The sequence below is a fragment of the Desmodus rotundus genome, unplaced genomic scaffold (assembly GCF_022682495.2).
Source record: "Desmodus rotundus isolate HL8 unplaced genomic scaffold, HLdesRot8A.1 manual_scaffold_375, whole genome shotgun sequence".
NCBI lineage: Eukaryota > Metazoa > Chordata > Mammalia > Chiroptera > Phyllostomidae > Desmodus > Desmodus rotundus.
The window spans coordinates 1-22,183 of NW_026527451.1; the positions used below are offsets into that span (position 1 = coordinate 1).

A 22,183-nucleotide genomic window follows, 5' to 3' on the forward strand; every position below is an offset into this window, starting at 1 on the left:
GTCTGAGGGGCTGCGGGGTAGAGGGACCGCTTTAGGCCCTGAAGCTCTACGCGTTCGGCTGGTGTTACAGGATGAGCTCAATCGGCACCGGGGTGAGTGCGTTGTCTCGGTGTGATAGTCTAGTCAAACGATTAGCGTTGAAGGGACGTCGGACAGGCCGCTTAGGGTGCACCAGTTTGGGGTGCACCGGGACTGTCTTCGACCAAGTGGGCCGCTTTCAGGTGTTTTTCCCACGCTAATTTTTAGGCCCGAGTCTGCGGTGACGGTGACCGGAAGCTTTTAAGCTCAGCTGTAACGGGTCGGCAGCGGAGCAGTAAGATTTGGAACCACTTTGGATTGCTGAGTCACTTTCTTTAGCCTCTCAGGGAAACTGAAAGTGCAGACTCGTGGGGCCTGAATTAGTGTGAAGGGCTTGGGCGTCAGCCCCGCGTGAGAACCACTGAGGCCAGAGGTCTTGAGATTCCAAGGTCCGAGACCCCGCTTTCCATGGGACAGTTCCATGCAATTGTTAGGGTGCTGCTGACTCACGGGGCCTTCTCCATCTTCCCTGCGAGTGTAGTGATCGACCACTCAATATGACCCCCCCGGAAACCCTGTCCGGACAGAACTAAGAAGAAAACTGGTCTGAAAAGTGAAATCTGAAGAATCTGTCCCAGCTTTTCCTGCACAGGTCACATAACAGCACATTACCGCGGTTAGCTAGGGACCTAACCGTTCTTGAGGATTTTGAAGTTGGACTTAACATCTTCGGCTTACTACCTTCTTTTGTTAAATGCACTGCATAGCTAAAGTATTTTGCTTACTCCTTTTATGTATTTCTCCATACAGAAAGTATAGTTTTCTTTAGAAATATATATAGGTCTTTTGCATTAGGGCATAGGGTAATGGGTTTCTTAGTTCATCTGTTTCTGCAGCTCTCAACATTTTAATTAAGCCCAAATACTGGTTTTCCGAGTTTGATAACAGGTAACTTACGTTTGGAATGGTTTCATCCTTTTGGTTATGTCATGCTAAAGTTATGTCATATATATACTTTTTAGGAATAGTAGTTCAGTAATGCCTATTGTAGCAGATTGACTTTGCAACTGCATTAATGTTACCTTCAGTTGATAGTTTCATTATACAAACCCTGTAAAAATACTTGATAATATAACCATACGAGATATTTTGGTACTGCAGTGGTAGAGTTAGGAATCTTCATTTAACACATCAGAAAACTGAGATTCAGGAAGCACCTTAGGGCCTATCTCCTCCTCTCTCTGCTTCTAACTCGGGTAAGACCTGTCTACTTGACATTTCTCTCCACTTTATTGTTCAATTGGCAGTTCAAACTCTATGTCCAAAGTAGAGCTCTGGATTTTCTTTTCTCTTTACCATTTTGCATCTCCTACAACCTTCAGTCTTCAGTGAATGGTCCAGTTCTAGTTGCTCAAATGAAAAACTATAATGCACCTTTAATTTCTTTTCCTTTTTTTTTTTTTTTACATACTACTTGCATCTCCTACAATCTTCAGCTCAGTGAATGGTCCAGTTCTGTTACTCAAAAAAAAAAAAAAAAGAAAAAAATCTGATTTACCTTTAATTTCTTTTATACTTTATTCCTAGAGCGAGTCCATTAGCAGGGGTTTTTTTTTTTGAGGTGGGGGGGAGGTGGGGAGGTGGTTGCCTCAAAAGATTCTGCCTTCCATCTATTTTTATTTGAAGTACCACTTTTGGAATACCTGATCTCTGCATCTACTCTTGTCTCCTCTGCAATTCGTTTCTCAGATGAATGATTTTTTTTAAAATAGATCATATTACTCCCCCTGTTTAAATTTCAATGGCTTCCTATTGCATTTAGAATAAAATGTAAACTTCATACTCCAGCCTAGAAGACTCACCATAGTTTGGCCCTTCCTTACATATCTCTAATATAGTTTTCTCTCTACCCCTTACAGTGCTCAAGAAACAGTGGCCTTATTTCTTTTCCTTGATTGTGCTAGGCTTATTTTTAGGTCTGTATGCCAAATGCCAGGATGGCTCCTCCATATCCAGAATGGCTAGTTACTCCTTATTTGTGACTCACTCTAAATAACAAGACATAAACTGCCCCAGCGAGGCCTTTCTTGATCAGGTAGTCTATAGTAGTTCCTCCAGTCTATAGTAGTTCGCCCTGTTTTGTTTTCAGTAGTCCTTTCTTTTCTGGGTTACTGCCATTTCTCCAGCACCTAGATTTGTGCCTGGTCTGATTTAAAGTAAAGGTATTAAAGAAGGAGTATTCTTTGTATGCCCTTATAGTGACTAATAGATGCTTATTAAATGTTTGAATGTTAAATAATTTGTCTAAGGTCCTTCGGTTTGTTAGTGCCACACTGTGAATTAGAGTGGCCTGACTCCAGTGCAATTTCTGCCATACCATGAGCTTTGTGTTTTGTGTGAAAAAAGTTTACTTTATCTAGGACTTGTATCTATTGCTTTTCAGTAGCAGAAACCTAAAGTGTATAACTTTTCTCTGAGCTGCTGTTGCTGCTCTGACAGGTCAAAACAAAGTCTTTGTTGAGATTTAACACACATTTCTGATGTTTTAAGTCGTTTAGAAAAAGAATTGTAAGGTTATTACTGCCCAGGATACATCATTAGAGGCTAATTATTGCCCTTTTCCTCACAGTATGACCTGTCAGCCTCTACATTCTCTCCTGATGGAAGAGTTTTTCAAGTTGAATATGCTATGAAGGCTGTGGAAAATAGTAGGTAAGAAACATTGTTTTACTTAAAATTACCATATTTCAACCAGTTAATATCTCCTTTTGTATATTTCTGGTACTTAGCCTTTGTTATGTTACTTTGGCCCAAAATAATATGTGCCCTAAAATAATCTCAATTTATTAGTCATTTCCAGATTTTTTTCTTTCTCTTTTTAAAATTTGTTTGTTCGTTTGTTTGTATAGTATTTTTTCCAGATCTCTTTTTTAGGCCATATCTTTTCATGAGCCCCAGTCCTACGTTCCCAGTTGATGCCAGTGTTAACCCACTTGGACATTTTACCATGTCTCAGGTGTAGTACATAAAACTGAATTAATTTTCATTTTTGGTAGCCCATCTCCTTTTATTTATTTACTTTTAATTTCTATTGGTCTTCAGAGAGAGAAAGAGAAAGATGTAGGATTAATAAGATATTTTCTTGTTTGACTCACTTCCTGTACTCTGTGTTTTATTGTTTAGAATAATGCACTAAAACGATTTCTTGGCATTGCTATAACACTTTCGTTAAATTATTAGCTTGCTGACAAATTTTATGAAGAAAATTTCTTTTATTGAAGAAATTTTATCAGTTATAATTACATGATCATTGTATTTTGAATCTAAAGCAGCTTTGGGATGAATTAAAGGACACTTAAAAAAGAATTTCTTTTATACATCTCACTCAGATCTCAAAGACTTTAGGCCTTCTAAACAAATGGTGTTGAAGCTCAGTTTTTTAAAAAAGATTTTATTTATTTATTTTTAGAGACGGGAAGGGAGGGAGAAAGAGAGGGAGAGAAACATCAATGTGTGGTTGCCTCTCACGCACCCCCCACCAGAGGCCTGGCCTGCACCTCACCCATGTGCCCTGACTGGGAATCAAACCAGTGACCCTTGGTTTGCAGGCTGGCACTCAGATCAACTGAGCCACAGCAGCTGTTTTTTTATTTTCATCATAATGAAAACTTTTGCGGTAGAGATGGAATAGGGAACTGTTTGTTGAATTTTAGAAAAGTCTACATGTAAATACTGAGTTATTCGGATTTCTACTAGTACATTTAATACTTGATTATGGAAGTTATGAGGGTGGAGACTGTTACTTGTTTTTTGCATGTGCTATCACCTGGCAAGCCCTCAATAGTTATTAAATGAATAAATAGTCATTCTTTGTGCCATCTTCTGAGTGGTAGAAAGAAGGTACGTGGATTTTGAATGGCTTATGAAATAGTTAAAATTTTTTGAACAAAAATACATTTTAAGTCCTGTTATAGGATTTGAAACGAAGTTAGTTTATTTTGTGTTTAAAGTTGTATTAGACATACTGATATTTACAACCTGTCAGTATCTGATGCTATAATAGAAGTAAGGCTGTTAAGAATTTAGGCTAAAATGTATTTGTCATTGTGTATGAAGTCTAGTAGAGTTCAGAAGAGAACAAATTCAAGAAAAAAGTTGACACATTTTCTTCCTTTTGATAAAGGAAGATAGGCTCTTAGACCAGGGACCTGGAAAAAGACTTGAGGAAGTTACTGTTTTTCTCCTCCTCTGCTTTCTTGCACTTTCATTGAGTGTAAAAAACTGGCAAGAGAAATACTAAGAAAAACTGGAAATACATTTTGAAACCATCTGTAATCCAAAAAATTGAGTCTAGGTTATAAGGATCTGTGTATCTTAGTAATTTGTTTTCTATTAAGTATATCTAAATATGGTTTAAAACAGTTTCATTTGAGTAAAATTGGAATTTTTAAAAATTGAAACATTAAAAATAAATGTATTCTTTCCTGCATAAAGAAAAAAATATTAGGAAAGTACCTCTTTTAAAGATATCTATGACAGAATATTGGATGAGGGTCACAAGATGTGCATTTCCCTCCTAGCTGCTACTTGATATTATATAGGGGTCCTCTTTTCAGTCCTCTGAATGTTACTTTTTGTTTGTTTGTAAAATTTGGGGTGGAGACATCTACCCTAACTAGTTCACATACCTTACAATAAGAATGAAATATATGTAAAAACATTTGGAAAATCTTTTAAGTGCTGTGTGGGCACAAAAGTGGAAATTAGAAAAATTAGATTGTATATTAATTTACTTAAGACTCTGGCATATAAACTAATAGTTAGAAAACATTTAATCATTTAATTCAGTAATTTGATTTAAGATTATATTCCTGCATTGAATGATGATTAATTTTTTTAAAAGAAAGAAATTTAATCTTGGGAATTTAAAAATCAAATTTTTTTGAATGTCTGTTAAGTACAGGAACTACAAACACAAATAATGACATGTAAGTTAATACTTAAAAGCACTGCATTACAACATGTATACTGTGACCATAATTTTATAAAAGTATGCCCCTAGGAGGTAATATGCAAAAGATTAAATTATAATCTTCCCCTTTAGCCTCCCTGAGGAATCAGGATATGGTAGGAAGATTGCAATACATTAGGACTAGACTGTTTAGAACAAAAATATAAATAAAACTTTGGTGTCAGGATCTCTTTATACTTGTTAGAAAAAAAAAACACAGGATCTCAAAAGAGCATTTTTTCAATGTAGACTATAGGTTCTATCAGTAATTACTGTGATCCCCAAAGGGCTTTTATTTATGCAGGTTACTAGTCCTATTAATATTTACTATGTTAAGCTTTAAAACAAAATTTAAAATATTCAATCAAAATAACACAATTGCATGTTAACATAAATGATTTAAATGAACATTATTAAAAGTATTTAATATTAGTAACATTTTTAATGAAAAAGAACTTAATCCAAAATGTAAAAAAAAAAAAAAAAATGTAGCTAGAAGAGGGGCATTGTTTTACATTTTTGTGACTCTCAGTGGTTAATGGAAGCTTACTAGAAGACTGATTCTCATATCTGCTTCTGCTTCAATAATATGTTGTTACTTTTATTGAAGCATGTGAAGCGAATCAGTCTTCATGCAGGTATGTAGTTGAAAAAATGAGTATTTTAATAGCCTTTTCAGAGAATTATAGATGTTGCTCTATGATATTACACCAAAACTAGACAAATGATAATTTCTTAAGGTTTTTTTTTTGCAGTGTGGTGTCTAAAAACTTAACAATAAACTTTTTGTACTTGGAAATTAAAATCTGTTGGGTTGTCTTGTACTTCGGATGTTTTACCCATGCATGATCTGTAACGTTGTGTGTTGGTCATTTGGAAAATATTGGTTGACTGAGTTATAACAGATCTTCCAAATTTGACATTTTGTTATAAACTATCAGAAACATCACACTTACTAATATTACCATCAGTCTGATCATATAAGATTGTAAGTATTGGGAAACACAAGCTCACAGGGGTGGATGGTTTCCAAAGTTCCAATTTTTGCTTGCAAAAACTTGAATTTTATCACTGACAATACAATATGATCAGTTGTTTTCCTTGAAGTGAAAGGCTCACTTGTTCATTTTAGAAAAAATCTGCCATATACTTAAGTGTAAAAACTGTAGTTTGTCTGATGTTTGTTGAAGGTAAAAAACAGGTGGTCCATGGGAAAATTCACAACTCAAAAACAATTTTATCAATGCTTGTCCCTTTAGGTAGCCATTCTATTTTGATGTACAGAAGTACTTTTGAGTACCTTCCATAAAAGACAGGTACTTAAGGGTTGTCATCTAATAAAATTAATTACTGCTGTATCAAGGACATTCTTAAACTAAAAGTTCCGTTATTTTTTGTAAAACTGTGAGAGCATAGCAATGAAGAATACAATTAGTAGTTTACTACTCCCATCTGTTGTTATGGCCTTGATTTGTGTTAATGTGCCAGCAGTTTTATCTACCAGTGCTTCTGTACTGTACTGTTAGTGCAAACATCCACACAGTGGAAAAGGTAAATGATGTCTTTGTATATTTATGAAAATAATTTTGACCTCACAGATCCCCTTAAAAGGGTCTTAGGGATCCCCAAGGGAATTCACAGACTGCACTTTTGAGAACTTTTAGATTAGAATAAAGAACTGTTCAGTGAGGAAGATGAAGACATAATAGCAGAAATTAACATGAAGCATTTGTGGGATGACAGTGAAGTTGAGTTCAATAGAGCACTCGATTTATAATGGGGAAGTGAATAAGCTAGAGGGGCTTTGCAGATTCTCAGGATTTTTGAAAGGTGGGCCAAGAAGTTTAAACTTTATGGGGGAACCAATGGAGATACGGGAACGTGTCGGGGAAGGAGTGTCTGCATTTCTTTGCCATATGTATATGTGGCCCTGTTCATGTTTCTGGTTGTTTCCAGTCAGAATTCCCTGTATTAAAGTGATTGGAAGAATAAAGTAATTAATGTATTTTCATCTTAAAATGGCAACATAATTTCTCCACAATTTGAGATTACTTTAAGATCTGCTTTGTTTTTAACAGTTGTATAAAACATGTATTTTATTCTTTTATATACTTACTAACAATATGTGGTTAGTGCAGAAAAAGCAAATGAACAAATGAAAGAAAAAGAATCATAATCTCGCTACCCAAATTGGTCACAACTAACTTTTTAGCTTGTGTATAGCCTGTCTTTTCTATGCATATTATGTAATGTTTTTAATGGACATGAATTTAGTCAATATTTGTTGTAATATAACTATCATATGCCAGACACTATGCCATTTTGTACATATTTTGTTGGCATCTTTTTTTCACTTATGCATTAATATCTTTATGATACAATATGGTAGATTTTTTTTGTCACATGATACTTACGTGGATATAATTTACTACCCCTTTCTAGTTTTCAAATGTATTTGTTTTAAAGTACTTGCCATGCTTAAAAAACCAAATGTTAACCTATTTTTGTGTTTTAACATGTTTATGAGGTTATTTTCATTAAAAAAATTAATTTTCTTCTGCTTGTTTCAGTACAGCTATTGGAATCAGATGTAAAGATGGCGTTGTCTTTGGGGTAGAAAAATTAGTCCTTTCTAAACTTTATGAGGAAGGTTCCAACAAACGACTTTTTAATGTTGATCGGCATGTTGGAATGGTAAGGTCACTTTTAAAAAGGTTTGTTTTTGCCTTTTCCAGTTTCTTATAAAGTAACTGATTGGAATATATTAAAATGTGATTATAAGAACCCATTTTTTCACTTCAGCATTGAGGCAGAAACAGATCAGAGAGCAGCCACAGAAGTAATTACAGACAGTTACTGGTTTGTGAATAGTTCACTATCTAAAAGAACGGTAGCATTCTCATAACTTGATTGGAAATTGATATGAAAAACCAAGTGCCTTAAGAAAAGGATGAGGGGAGAGGGGTGAGAAATATGTGTAGAAAAGAGATCTCGGCAGCATAGATCACTGATGAGGGCATTTTCTGAAGGGTCAAAGAGTCTTTAGGGTTTTGTATCCCTTGTGGGGATTGCTGTCATACTGAAGATGTTATCAGACAGAGGATACCTATATAGTAAGTGGAGCACCAGGAAAGGATGTTTACTGAAAGGAAAAGTGGAATACATCCTTTTGAATAGTTTCATAGGTATCACTGTATTTAACTTATTTCATGCAGCCAGTGTCTTGAGTGACTACTTTGCACAGTTGCAAGGCAAGTAATAAATACATTACTGGTGTATACTGAAGTCGTCCTATATGAATATCAAACTTCTTTCAGTGAGAATAACCTAAAAAAAAAAAAGAAAAGAAAGGCTTCTAACCCTGCTTACTGAAAAAGCTAGGAAGAAATGAGAAAACCTGTGTGCTAGGCACTGTGCCAGATGCTCTTTATATATAAATTATCTCATTTAATGCTGACAACCCAGTGAAAGTAATACTAATCCCATTTTTACAGATGAGAAAACAGATCTCTACAGCTGGTCAGGATATAAGCTGGGATTCAGACTTTTGGGTTTGCATGGTTTACATGTCACTCCAGAGCCCAGTCTGCAGCGAGAGATCCTGTAGAACACACTCACTCTGCTGTGAGCTTTGGTATTTCTCAATGAGATGGGTTACACACAAACACAAAAGGGACAGCTAACATACAGCCAGTTGACTGTGAATCTACACATAAATTTTTTTTTCCTCTTCAGTGATTATTTTTTCTGAACATAGTTTCTCTCCTGAACAAATTTATTGTTGCCAGTGAAACGGATAGTTTTTATGAAACTTGGCACATTGTAACCTAGCTGATAGGAGGGAAACTAGTGAAATAGGCAGTCCTTCACTCAGTAAAAAAACTTTACGTAAAGGTATTTTGAAAAAAATAATGCATGCTTATAGGCACTTTAGGGATAGAAAAACTGTTGTTCTAGAATTTTCAAATTGATAACATTTTTTATTTAAAGCCAGGAAACTAACGGCATTCCTTATAGCCAGAAATTGGTAAAACAATTAGATGGACATTGAAGAGGGTTGGGAACAGTGAAGGATTAATGTTGTATTTCTACAATTGTCAACTTCAAATGATTTGAGAATTATTAAGACTGCACAATAAGCCTTCTCCAAAGCAATAGTGGATTTAATACTCCTTCTGAATGGTGAAATTTACTGGCTGGGTAACTTTGGGAAAATTACTCTAAACACTAGTTTCCTCACCTGCAAAACTACAATGGTAATATAGTACCTACCTTATACAGTTATTGGAAAAGTCAAAAATGATCATGTAAAATCCTTAGCATGTTATGAGTGTTTTATCATCCTGTTAGTAGGTAGCAATAGATAAAAGGCTATACAAAGTTCTGATATCACTTCTAAATTCGGCAAATTTCCTAACCAAGCAGTTCCTAGACTTTTTGGTTCCTAGTACCCATGCTCCAGTAATTTTTTTCCCCATGGCTTCCCTAGGCCAAAAAAAAACAACAACCTACCCAGTTGTTCTCTTTGTTATGCATTTAGGTCAAAACAAGTTAGTGTTTATGTCCTAAAAACTTAGTAGCTATATAGAAATACACATAGGATGAAAGAAATATATTTTTATTTTTAAACAATCACAGTTAATGTGCACTGCACAACTTCTTAAACTTTGGAATCAGATTTCATGTTGCCCCCTCATTTCCTGTTCCATACTGATTTTTGAACAGTACTTATTTTTTGTTACAGCAACCCAGCTTCTGAGTGGTATGATGATACTGAAAGGAGCATGAATGATCTAGTGTTGAAACTGAACTGTCAAACAAATCTTTCCCCCAAACTTAATGTCCCACAACTCTTGAGTTCACTACAGTGCCCTAGGATAGTTCAGTACATGGTTTGGTAACTGCAGTTGTAAGCCACCAATCTTAGAAGACAGTGTTTTATCACATTTTGGCTTGGCATTACAATTTATTAGTCAGGTGGTGGAAAAGGGAGATTTGAATTTGTGCTGTTTAGACCAAAACTTTTATTAACTTTTTGAACATAGAACTGCTTTAAAGAAAGAAAAGAGCAACCCTTACCAAGACCAATAGTTTTTAAATTCTTTTTGTTTTACTCTTATATTCTTCATACATATGTAGGATTTATTATAGAAATACTCCTTCTGAATGTGATCATTGGACAAAGCAATGAAGTCACACTTGGTAAATTTCTAAATTGTAATGCCATACTCAAGCATCAAAATGCCAGAAAGTCTTATGAAGAAGACCTTTAAGCTAAAAAAACTTATTTTTAATGGTGATGCTTGCTGAATGTTTTAAAAGCCTACAATAATTACATACTTTCCTTGATTTATGATGGGTATATATGTTAAATCGGTACTTTCTTTTAGGCAGTAGCCGGTTTGTTGGCAGACGCTCGTTCTTTAGCAGACATTGCAAGAGAAGAAGCTTCCAACTTTAGGTCTAACTTTGGCTATGACATTCCACTAAAAGTAAGTTGATGACATGTTGAGGAGGCGTTTGAACAATAATAGAAGTATATTAATAAGCTTTTCTGTTTTCCTCCCCTCCTCCAGCATCTTGCAGACAGAGTGGCCATGTATGTACATGCATATACACTCTACAGTGCTGTTAGACCTTTTGGCTGCAGGTATGCCATTTTCCGAGATACTCAGTAAGATCTGTACTATAGGTATCTGTTTTTACCAGCATTTTAACCTTTTATACCCCTGAAATATGAACTATTACTAAGAAATGTTAGGGCACTGATTAACTACAACCATGTACATAAAAATAAAAACTTTGAGAAAAATACTATACAGGCTTTTTTTGTTACTGAGAGAGTTGAAAGACAGAGAAAGGGAGCAGGAGAGAGAGAGAGAAACACTTGATTTATTGTTCTCCTTATTTATGCAGTCATTGGTGGACTCTTATATGTGCCATGACCAGGGATTGAACCTGCAACCTTGGCATATTGGAATGACGCTCTAAGCAACTGAGTTACCTGGCCAGGGGTATACAGACTTGAACTGATGGTAAAACATGGAACTCATATGTTCTTAATCTGTTATAATTAATTTTTAGAGGAAGGTGGTCTGGTCTAAAGGTATAAATTTCCAGTTATAAAATAAATTAGTACTAGGAATGTAATGTACAACCTGATGACTATACTTAAAACTGATGTATGATATATAAGAAAGTTAAGAGTAAAATCTGAGTTATCAGAAGGGAAAAAAATTTTCTCTTTATAGTGGTAATGATTCCACAATATATGTAAATCAAACTGTCATGCTGTACACCTAAAACTTTGGTACAGAGATGTATGTCAATTATTTTTCAATTAAAAAAAAATTCTCTGATGTTAGACCCTGACATTCTCAGGAAATTGCAGATTGATACTCTGTACGTCTCGTATGTCATTATTAGGTAGCCAACTATACTGACATATCAGTATTCTCACTAATTTCTATCTGTATACTTTAAGCAGTTAGGTAAAATGCTCTTGAATGGGAATTTTGTAATGAACCCATACAAAATTACATTTTAAGTTCCTGTTAGTCTGTTTCTTATTATTGTTAAGGTGGAATGCTGGTATTTTTATTTTGGGGGAAAGCTGAGATTCAATTGCATTAAGGCCTAGAGTACATGTAAATATTCAAATACAGCCCTGGCCAATGTGGCTTAGTTGGTTGGCGCATCTACCCTTAACCGAAAGGTTTTGGCTTCAGTCCCGGTCTGGGAAACCAATCAATGTTTCCATGTTTCTCTCCCCTCCCCGCTGCCTTCCCTCTCCCGCCCTCCCTCTCTCTTTCAAAGCAATGAAAAAATGTCCTCAGGTGAGGATTTAAAAAAAGGCCAATACAGCTTCTGAGAGATCTGTCATTACTCTGGATTTCCCTCAAATAAGAAATGTTTAGTTTATATCTTTTGAAAAATAAATAAGTCGGTCATGTTTGATGAGAATGAATATTTACTAATAATTTGAGTGCTTGCCACTGTTAAAAGTTTGTAGAAAGTAAGTTTATTAGCTGTAGTCCTACCTTTGAGGTGTTTATGATCATCATATTTAAATTATTAAGTAGAACAGAGAAAACATGAGTGCTATCAGCAATAAGTTCGACTTGTGGATGTTTTTTATATTAGTCGTTTTTAAGGTTCTCACTTAAATTACATTATGAAACACTTTGCTTTTAGACTTTCTAAACTACCTTTCATTTTTAACCTTTCAACTGAGCTCTTAATTCATCAGTTCTGTTTTTAAGGGAGAATAGTGTAGAAGAGAAGACTTTTTCAGTAAATATTCAGTATGTGCTACGAGTCAGTCATAGATGGATGGGGGGCACAAAGATAAGTATCATTTAAGAGGTGATATGATAAATGTATGTACTGAGTATAGTGGAGCACTATACCCAGTTAGGGAATGGCCTCTTTCTGGAGAGCTGGCAAGGAAAGGAGGGTGTGAAATGTAGGGGGATTGATGAAGGTATTTCAAGCAGAGTGACTGGTATGAAACTACACAGGCATTTCAGGTAATGTGGAAGTAGTCAAGTATACTTGGTGTCTAGACTGTAAGATTTATACAGTATTGAAGATAAAGGAGCCAGATCATAGAGAAGACTGTTCCATACTAAGAAAACATTGAAGATTTTAGAATAATGATAATCAGTTATATATTCTGAAAGTTAAGGCTCATAGCCATGTGGAAGATGGAGTGATAGTAGGGAATTGGACTGGTGTCTGTTAACGGTATTTTGTACATGAAATGATATATAAGATTAGCCTGGTTTCTATTCTACTTCTAAAGGAAAGAAGTCAAAATTTTAGAAAATCAGTAATTCATATGAGTGTTTAATAGCCTAATTTTAATTTGTTGGGCATATAAAAGTACATTGAACCAATTTAGATTATTTCAGAAAAATGACTGGAGGAATAGCCAAAAAAGGATGAAGAATGGAACAAGAGTTTGAGGTAGATTTAGTGTACTCACATCAGGAATTTTGTCATCCTGGTTTCTTCCTATTTATGTTTTTACCTGTTGGGCCTTCTTACTAGTTTTGCATGTACCAGTACTCCTTTGTCTTCACTGCTATCCTTCCAGGAAAGTTTCATCAGAATGTTTAATACTAAGTAAACAAAACCACATGAATTTTGGCTTCAAAAATGTACTAGTTTTTATTGAAACTACCTTATCAAACTGTATAATGAGTTACATGTATGTAAGTAGTTTGTCTTAGTATAATTTCATTTTTATCACTGTGTTTTTAAAATACTTTTATGATATTAAAGCCCATGGTTTAAACAATTAATTTACTTTTATGCAGTTTCATGTTAGGGTCTTACACTGTGAATGACGGTGCACAACTCTACATGATTGACCCATCAGGTGTTTCATATGTGAGTAATTTGGAATCATATGGAATTCTTTTAGTTTAATGGTAATTCATGAGTACTGAGATCGTATATTTAGATTACATGAAGTTTCTTTAAAATTTATTCATTCGAGGAAAGTAACATTTTGTTATCATGACTAACAAAAACCTATGAATGTGAGGCAGAAGAAAGATTTGTGGTTTTCAGTATGCTGTTTATAAAAACTGCATAGTGAACATAAATTTTTGAGCATGTGATATTTTCTTCATTATTGTCAATATTAGCAGTGTTTTGAAACTATATGTTATTTTCACTTTTAAAATAGGATTTTCAGTGGGATTTCTTAGACCTTTCTCTAATTATCTTAACTGTCTTCTGAGATTTTTATGGTTTTTACTATTTAAAAAATAAGTGAAGACTTTATATTTTGTAATTATATACAAGTATAAATGGACATCCTTTAATATGAAAAATAACTGGCTAATATAAAAAAGAATGATTTAGAGTGTAGAACTCAGGGATTTCTTTCTTTCAGAATAACTTTTTTCATTTTTATAATGCTAATAATTTTTTTCATTCCTACTCTAAAATGTCTCTTGTTCATGAAGTGCATATAATGATGTAATTAGTTTTTCTTTGGATATACCTTTATTAAAAATAATCCATATTATTCTAGAATTAAGTTTGGTGTTTTAAGTTTTTTGAGCCCTTTGTTATTCATTAGGATGTGTTTGACTATTTCAACATACTTGTTTTCGAAAGTCATTTAACCATCCTTTCATTAACCTTTAAATAGAAACAGTAATCATCAATGATTTATGATAGTATGTTACCTGAATGATATATATATATATGTGTATATACATTGGTGTGTGTTCTTTTAAATAGGGTTATTGGGGCTGTGCTATTGGCAAAGCAAGGCAAGCTGCAAAGACAGAAATAGAAAAGCTTCAGGTAATACATACTTAATGCTTGAATTTTTGCTACAACATTATCCTCAAGTAATGAAGTTTTACCTCCACAAACTAAACCTTTTTGACCAAGGATATAGTGTGGTTTGCTGTTTGGAGCAGAGCTTATTGAAGCTAAGTAGCTGAATAAGAAAGCTGGTAACATATTACTCGTAGAATTGTATCATGGATTCCTTCATGATTTTGATGTCTGCTTATTATAAACCCTTAAACCAGATACAAATTATCATATAATTTTACAAAATCCTTCAAGCCCATTCCTGGGTGCGCCTTAGGTGGAGAACTTTGGTGTTTTATTATATCATCTCTTCTCAGGAGCACTTTTGTCTGTGGAGGTCTTACAAGAGTCTGACTGCTCCAGTGCTTCTCTTTCCTTTGTTCCTACCCACAGAAGGCATGGAACCCTGTCTTGTGCCAACTACCCACTTCTTCCAAGAGCCAGAAATTCATAATAGTGTAAAGATGTCTTCTTAAAAATGTGCTGGTTTTCCTTTTAGCCAAATTGATCAACTTAATATTAAAACAGTGTCTGCCAACTCTTTAATGCTTATCAGAAAGTTACCAAAAAGAGAGGCATGTGATTTATCAGTATTTTGATAAATTACAATGAGACAATTTTCATATCAATTTACTGTTAATGTGGGACTTTGCTCAATTACTCATTCAATGTATTTAAGGCTAGTCTGTATAGAACATCGTCTTAGCGCTTGGAATGTAATGCCGCGTTTTACACCTATCAGCCTAATTCATGTTTGATGTTTTTATAAAATTGACAAAAGGATCTTAGACATCACTTAGCCCCAACACAACCCTGGGTTAAACACACTGGCTAGAATCATAGAAATACGTTGGTTATGAAGAGTTCCTAGACCTTACAGTGTTCTTTTCCATCATACATACACTTCCTGATCTAGCACTAAGTTCCCATCTTCTACTCATTTTCCTTTTGCTTTCATCTTTCCTTCCTTTGTGTAGAAATTTGAAGAGAGTATTTAGATCAGTCAAGTGTCCTTTGTCTTTCTGAGGTTAAATCCTAGATGAGAATTGAGCAAGATCACTTCAGTTGAGAAAAATGTATACCTAAATGACAAAAACATGCTCTAAATTGGATGAACAAACTATGGTACACTTTCTACTTTTAAAAGTTTTTTGGGAATACAGCCACATTCAGTTTATGGTTGCTTTTGCATTGTAACAGTAGAGTTTGATAGTTGGAACAGGGACCAAAGACTGTATGAACTATAAAGTCCAAAATATTTACTTTTACTATATGGCCCTTTACAGAAAGTTTGTCAGCTACTGCTCTACATCATTGCTCTGGCCTGTTTTTCTTCTGATGTGTTTACCGAAAATAGTACTTAAGTGAAATAAAAACTTCACAAACATGTAAAAATGTATTTGTCATTTAAAACTTGCCTTTTCACATTTACTTAAGTTTGCCTTTGAATGATACAATTAATTTATTAAATATAGAACTTAATCCATAAGGGCAAAAGTATAAAGATTAGTATTCCTTTTCTTTACCCCTACTGTAACATGAAAAAATTTAAACACCAGGAAAGATAAGAATAGTACATACAACAAATATCTGCATTTAGATTGCAGTTAATATTTTCCAACATTTTATCCACTTGTATGCTATTTTTATGTACTTGAAACAAAATTTGTCAGCATCATAACATTGCATTTCTAAATGCTTCCATATTCATCACCTTGGAATACCATTATCACACCTAACATGTCATCTAAATAATATTCAGTCCATATCGAGTTGCCTCAATAAACAATGCCATTTGCAACTTTTTCAAACCATGATGTAATTAAGGTTCACACACTGAATTTTTTAGAGAGAAGGGAGAGAGAAAGAGGAGAGAAACGTCAATGTGTGGTTGCCTCTCGTGTGCCCCCCACCCGTGACCCTTTGATTCGCAGGCCAGTACTCAATCCATTGAGCCACACCAGCCAGGGCTGAATTTTTTTTTTTTAGACAGAGGGTGAGAGAGAGAGAAACATCAATATCTAGTTGCCTCTCACACACCCTCTACTGGGGACTTGGCCCAAAACCCAGGCATATACCCCGAGTGGAAATCGAACTGGCAACCCTTTGGTTTGAAGGCCGGCACTCAATCCACTGAGCCACACCAGCCAGGGCTGAATTTGTTTCTTATGCCTCTCCTACTAATTTAAGTCCTCTCCTCCCGCAATATTAATTTTTTTGAAGAGCCCATGGCAGTTGCTTTTGTAGTTGGTTCTACATATTGGATTTGTCTATTTCCTGACAAGACTGGTATTCTTAAATTTAATTCAGTAGTATGCTTTTTGTTGTTGGTCCTGCTTCCTCATATGGTTGTGTAGATACAGAGCACCAAGATTTTTAAAAATTAAATCAAAAATATTAATGAACCTAATTTAGAGGTAAAGTAACTGAATCACCTCAAGTCTGGTCTGCTTGGTGAATACCCTTTATTTACCATTTCCATCCTTCCCACCATATCCAGAATATGAATGCCAGTTTGCTCATTGTTTAATCTTGTCACGTGTTCAGAAACCCATATGCCTACTAAAACATTGCATTGGTGATTTCCAGTACCGACCGTATATAAACTCTGATGGGCACCCTAAGGGCTCTTCTTCTACCGCGATTCCAAATGTTCACTTTAAGAATGCTAATTGTAATATTAAGACTTTGGCCTCCCACTTTTGCCATTTCATTTGTTTCCTCGAAATCAAACCAAATGCAACTATGTTCTAAGAACCCACTCAAATAAATCTTGGTTCTTCATAGCTTTCCCCAATATTTTGCATTTTTTGTCATAAATTTTGTGTTGAATAATTCCACAGGGAACATTTTATCTTACACATTTCTGCATGTCTTTATAGGAAATATGCATGGCTTGTCTGCATTTTATTTTCCCAAATTGGTTATAAAGAAAAAAAGATATCCAATCTTTTAAACATCAAAGTCTGCCTGTGAATAGACTAGAAGGGTATATAGATTTTTATAAATTTTAGTATTTATCACAAAACTAGTGGTACGCATAATTATGTGTCCAGAATATGTTTTGGCATAATAATTTAAAAACATTAAATTGAATCAAGAAACAGGTTCTGGTCTTTTGAGATTTTAGGTTATTTTCCTTGGTTTTATATCTGAGAATCTATCTCAAGAGCATGGGTTGTTGATAGAGGTTGTGAAAAAAAATCTGAAAATAGTTACACAAGTGGAAAGTATTTAACTCATAACTTACTGTGTGTTATTTTCTGTAGATGAAAGAAATGACCTGTCGTGATGTTGTTAAAGAAGTTGCAAAAATGTAAGTTGAAATTTTCCTGACCATTGCCAAAAATACTTAACTTTACCTTACCTTATACATTAATTCAAAAAGGCTGTTTTGTTTGAAGATAACAGGGCATAATTTTAGAAAGTGAATTTACTATTTGAAGGAAAATTAAAGAGAATATTCACATTTTAAGTGACAATGAATGAAATGGGAAAAATACCTTTTGACAAAATAAACTTCTGCTTAGATGATAGAATTTAAGGGTAGGAGGATATAGTGAACCTCTAGGTACTTCATTTCATAGTTCCCAACTTCCCAAATTTCAGAAGTCTAATAGTACTTTTAACTTACAAACTTTATTTTCCTTTCTTTTTTAAAGATTTTATTTATTCATTTTTAGAGAGAGGGATAGAGAAGAAGAGAGGGAGGGAAATATCAGTGTGTGGTTGCCTCTTATACCTCGTACCAGGGACCTGGCCTGCAACCCAGGCATGTGCCCTGACTAGGAATTGAACTGGCGACCCTTCGGTTCGCAGCCTGCGCTCAATCCTCTGAGCTACACCAGCCAGGGCTTTATTTTTGGTTTACAGCTAATTATTTCTGTATGTGATCCATGAAATTAACTCATTTACACAATGTTTCTTTGGACAAGATAATGTTAATGATAAAAGTTCTTGTAACAAGATGTCCAGCTTAGTATTTCAAAAACATTTTAAAAGAATTTAAGAAAGACTGAAGTGGTTCATGTTATAAGTATGTAGTAGAATGCTATGTAATAATTATTTTTTTAAACTTTATTTTTTTTAAAGATTGTATTTATTTTTAAAGAGGGGAAGGAAGAAAGAGAGGGAGAGAACCATCACCGTGTAGTTGCCTCTCATGTGCTACCCCACTGGGGGACCTGGCCTACAATCCAGGCATGTGCCCTACACTGGGAATTGAACTGGCTTGCAGGCTGGCACTCAGTCCACTGAGCCACACCAGTTAGGGCCAAATGCTGTGTAGTAATTAGTAGTAAGGAACAACAAAACCAGTAAACCTGAGTTGGCAATGCTCCTTAATTCTTCTAGGTCAAGGAATGCAGGCATTTAATATCCAAAAAATCCAATAAAATGCTGGTTCTGCAGTTAGCTTTTCAGATTTTAAAGTCGTAAACATAATTCTCCAGAGAATTCACAGCACCTCTATCAACAGGAACACAGTCTAGTCAGTCAGCTCTTTGTACAAGTGTCTCCAATTTTACATCTAATACAGGCAAGGGAAAAAATCCTAGAGCATTCTTTTATGAAACAGTAAGTATACTAAATCTCTTTATATTAAAATCTCAGAAGTATTTTATAATTTTAAAAGGCCTAATTTTCCAACACTCCTATTACTCCCCTCGCCTGCTCCCCTTTCTAGTTGTGAAGCAGAACACACTTTTTAAAAAGTAATTAATCCACCCTGACTGGTGTAGCTCAAAGCATTGAGCGTGGGCTGTGAACCAAAGGGTCATAGGTTCAAATCCCAGTCGGGGCACATGCCTGGGTTGGGGGCCAGGTCCCCAGTGGCAGGGGATGCGAGAGGCAACCACACATTGATATTTCTCTCCCTCTTTCTCCTTCCCTTCCCCTCTAAAAATAAATAAAATTAAAATATACATATATATAAAAAAAGTAATCCTCATTGTGTAACAGATTTAACATGATAAACTCAAATTTCTTCACTGAAAAATAATTCTGAAAATTAGCCCTTACCAGACCTTTTATGTTTAGCTATAACAGTACACACTAATTAGTTCCATGTAGGAAAGCCATCCCTGAATTGTTTAGTAAAATGGAGTTTCAGAAAAGCAAGATGATTTTTCGTATTATAGCAAGGTGTTAGGAATGCCCTCTAAGAGTAAAGTATGTAAGATGGTGGAAAATATAAAATAGGAAAGCTTTGCTCTGGTACTTAAATTTTTACTTGAATGTGTTGTGACAGTGCCTCCTTGTTTGCTGCAATTTGGCACATATTGTCGTTTGAAGGCCAGGTTAATGGGAAAATGCGCAAGAATTTAAAAAGATTCCTGCCAAGAAGTTGCAGATAAGAGACCACTGACAACTGCAAACTTAATCAGTTAATGGAGAAAACAAATACCCTGAAAGGCACAGGTGATGATGGCCTTTTCCCATTTGTGTCCCTTATGAGTTTTTAGTTATGTTTCCAAAACAATGTATCAAAATATACAAGTATGAGTTTTAAAGGTATATTGGTCATTAGTGTTCATCAATCCTCGTGTAATTTATTTTCTAGTGTTCATAAATATAAACTCTATTATGTGTATAGTTATAATTTTATACAAGGAATGGGTATTCTAATTTGTGCTGACTAGGTACATGAACTACATACAGTGTTTGTAAATAACCAAATGATTATAATTTCCCCTCTTGTGTTCTAGAATTTATATAGTGCATGATGAAGTTAAGGATAAAGCTTTTGAACTGGAGCTCAGCTGGGTTGGTGAAAGTAAGTTACTGTTGTGCATTTATTGTCTTCCAAGTTTTCTGTACCAAACCAAACTTACTACTTTAAAGTAAGGTTTAAAGGCCTCCTTTAAATCAGTTCTGTACCTTCTCCCCCAAAAGCAAGCATCATCCTGAATTCTAACACCATAGTTTGGCCTATTGAAGTTTATATAAATGGAATTATACAGTATGTATTCTTTGTCCCTGATTTCTTCAACATTGTATTTGTGTAAGTCATTTGTGTGGCTGTGTATTTTTAGTATTTACTTGCCTTGTTGAATAGTGTTTTCTTGGTTAAATTACCAGTTGTTTCTTCTGTTGCTGGACAGTAGCTTTTTTTTTTTTCCCCCCTGTGGACATTAAGTACAATTATCTTGGTACACCAACATAGCATTTCTATTAGAAATATATTAAGAGTAGAATTGCTGGGTCATGAAATAGACATATGTTCCATTGTAGTAGGTATTGCCAAAGTGTGTTTGGATACAGAACAAAGAAAGCCTGAACAAATTTACCAGGTAATGTTTTTTGAAAGGGAAAGTTCTGCCTAATAATTGACTGAAGTTGTGACTAGTTTGTTAACTTTTGAAAATAGCCATTTCATGTTTTTAAAAGATACTACTAAGAAGTCAACTTTTTCTTTCTAGCATGGTAACCATAGAACTTCAAAGTCATCAGGATAAATCATAGCATAATTTATTGTTTCTATAAAGGCTACATTTGAGCGGGTTTAATTTCTTATGGCTGTGGAGAGAACACAAAAATGAATTCAAAGCATCTGTTATTACTGAAAGTACAACTTTACATTAATCTTGGATGGACCTTAACTATGAATTGTGTATATCACATGGTATCACAAATCACAATATAGTCTTCATTTTTAATTCATTTAAGTATGTGGCTTCATTTCTAGTAACTAAAGGAAGACATGAAATTGTTCCAAAAGATATAAGGGAAGAGGCGGAGAAATATGCTAAGGTAAATTCACTGCATGAAAACACATGGAAATATATATTAATGATTTATATTAAATAACAAGAGTTGAACTAAAGAGAAATTTTCTAGGTTATTCTTCTCAGTGGGGTGAAGTTGCCCCCCCCCCTTTTGGTGAAAGTAGCAAAGGTTTTTTTCATATTGTATTGTGCATATTCTATCAAAAAGTCAGCTGGCTGTTAGACAAGATATATTTAATTATACTTTTCTTTATCTGGGTACCTTATTCTAACCCAGTGTTCATTTTTTAAGTTAAATTTTTTAAAAAAGATTTTATTTCTTTACTTCTAGAGATAGAGGGAGGGAGGGAGAAAGGGGAAGAAATAGCAATGCACCAGAGATACATGAATTGGTTACCTCTCACATGTCCCCAACTGGGGACTAGCCAGGAATTGAACCAGCGACCTTTCAGTTTGCAGGCTGGCAGTCAATCTACTGAGCCACACCAGCCAGGGCAAAGTCACAAAGAATTTTTAGTAAGTGGCTGATTTGATTCAGGTTGTTACAATATTAAAAATTGATTTTAAACTTTTTCTCCTAACAGGAATCTTTAAAGGAAGAAGATGAATCAGATGATGACAATATGTAACATTTACTTCAGCATTTATTTTAAATTTCTAATACAGCCCCCATGTAACTATTTTGCCTCTTGGATTATTACATACCCACTGACCAATTTTCATTAAATTTTTGTCTTGTAATCACTGAAGTTTGATTAATATATGCTTGACAAAATTGGTGGGGGTAATTGAACACATTTACTTATAGCAATGAAATGTAGATTTATGCCTATTTAAAAATTCCTTAGTTAAAATACTGCAAGCAGAGGCTTTGGAATCAGATTAAATTCAAAGCTCCATTCCTTCACTAAGCTAGAATTTAAGATCATATCCTGCTGGGATGTTGTGTAAAAAGTACCTACCAATGCAGTAAATAGGCAATTAATTGATGCCACTGTCCAGTTTTGTACTTAGTAAAATGATTGTTGGTCATCAGCCACTGTTAACTTATAGGTACACACATACAAGAATGTATTTTTTTCCATTTTAT

At 34.6% G+C, this 22,183-nt stretch overlaps 1 protein-coding gene across 1 annotated transcript; it reads left to right on the forward strand.

The window, feature by feature from the left end:
* PSMA3 (proteasome 20S subunit alpha 3) lies at positions 1–21,834 on the forward strand. The gene is made up of 11 exons (XM_024567673.3): positions 1–92; positions 2,648–2,730; positions 7,600–7,723; positions 10,420–10,521; positions 10,606–10,679; positions 13,351–13,423; positions 14,288–14,353; positions 17,638–17,684; positions 20,074–20,141; positions 21,054–21,118; positions 21,678–21,834. The coding sequence occupies exons 1-11, from the start codon at positions 72–74 to the stop codon at positions 21,720–21,722; spliced, it is 768 nt and encodes a 255-aa protein (XP_024423441.1). The 5' UTR covers positions 1–71; the 3' UTR covers positions 21,723–21,834.
* Positions 21,835–22,183: the final 349 nt, after the last annotated feature.

Coding starts and splice junctions, on each gene's coding strand:
- PSMA3 (XM_024567673.3), top strand. CDS start 72: ATGAGCTCAATCGGCACCGGG. Junction 10,680..13,350: donor GTTAGACCTTTTGGCTGCAG/GTATGCCATTTT, acceptor ACTTTTATGCAG/TTTCATGTTAGGGTCTTACA. Junction 13,424..14,287: donor ACCCATCAGGTGTTTCATAT/GTGAGTAATTTG, acceptor TCTTTTAAATAG/GGTTATTGGGGCTGTGCTAT.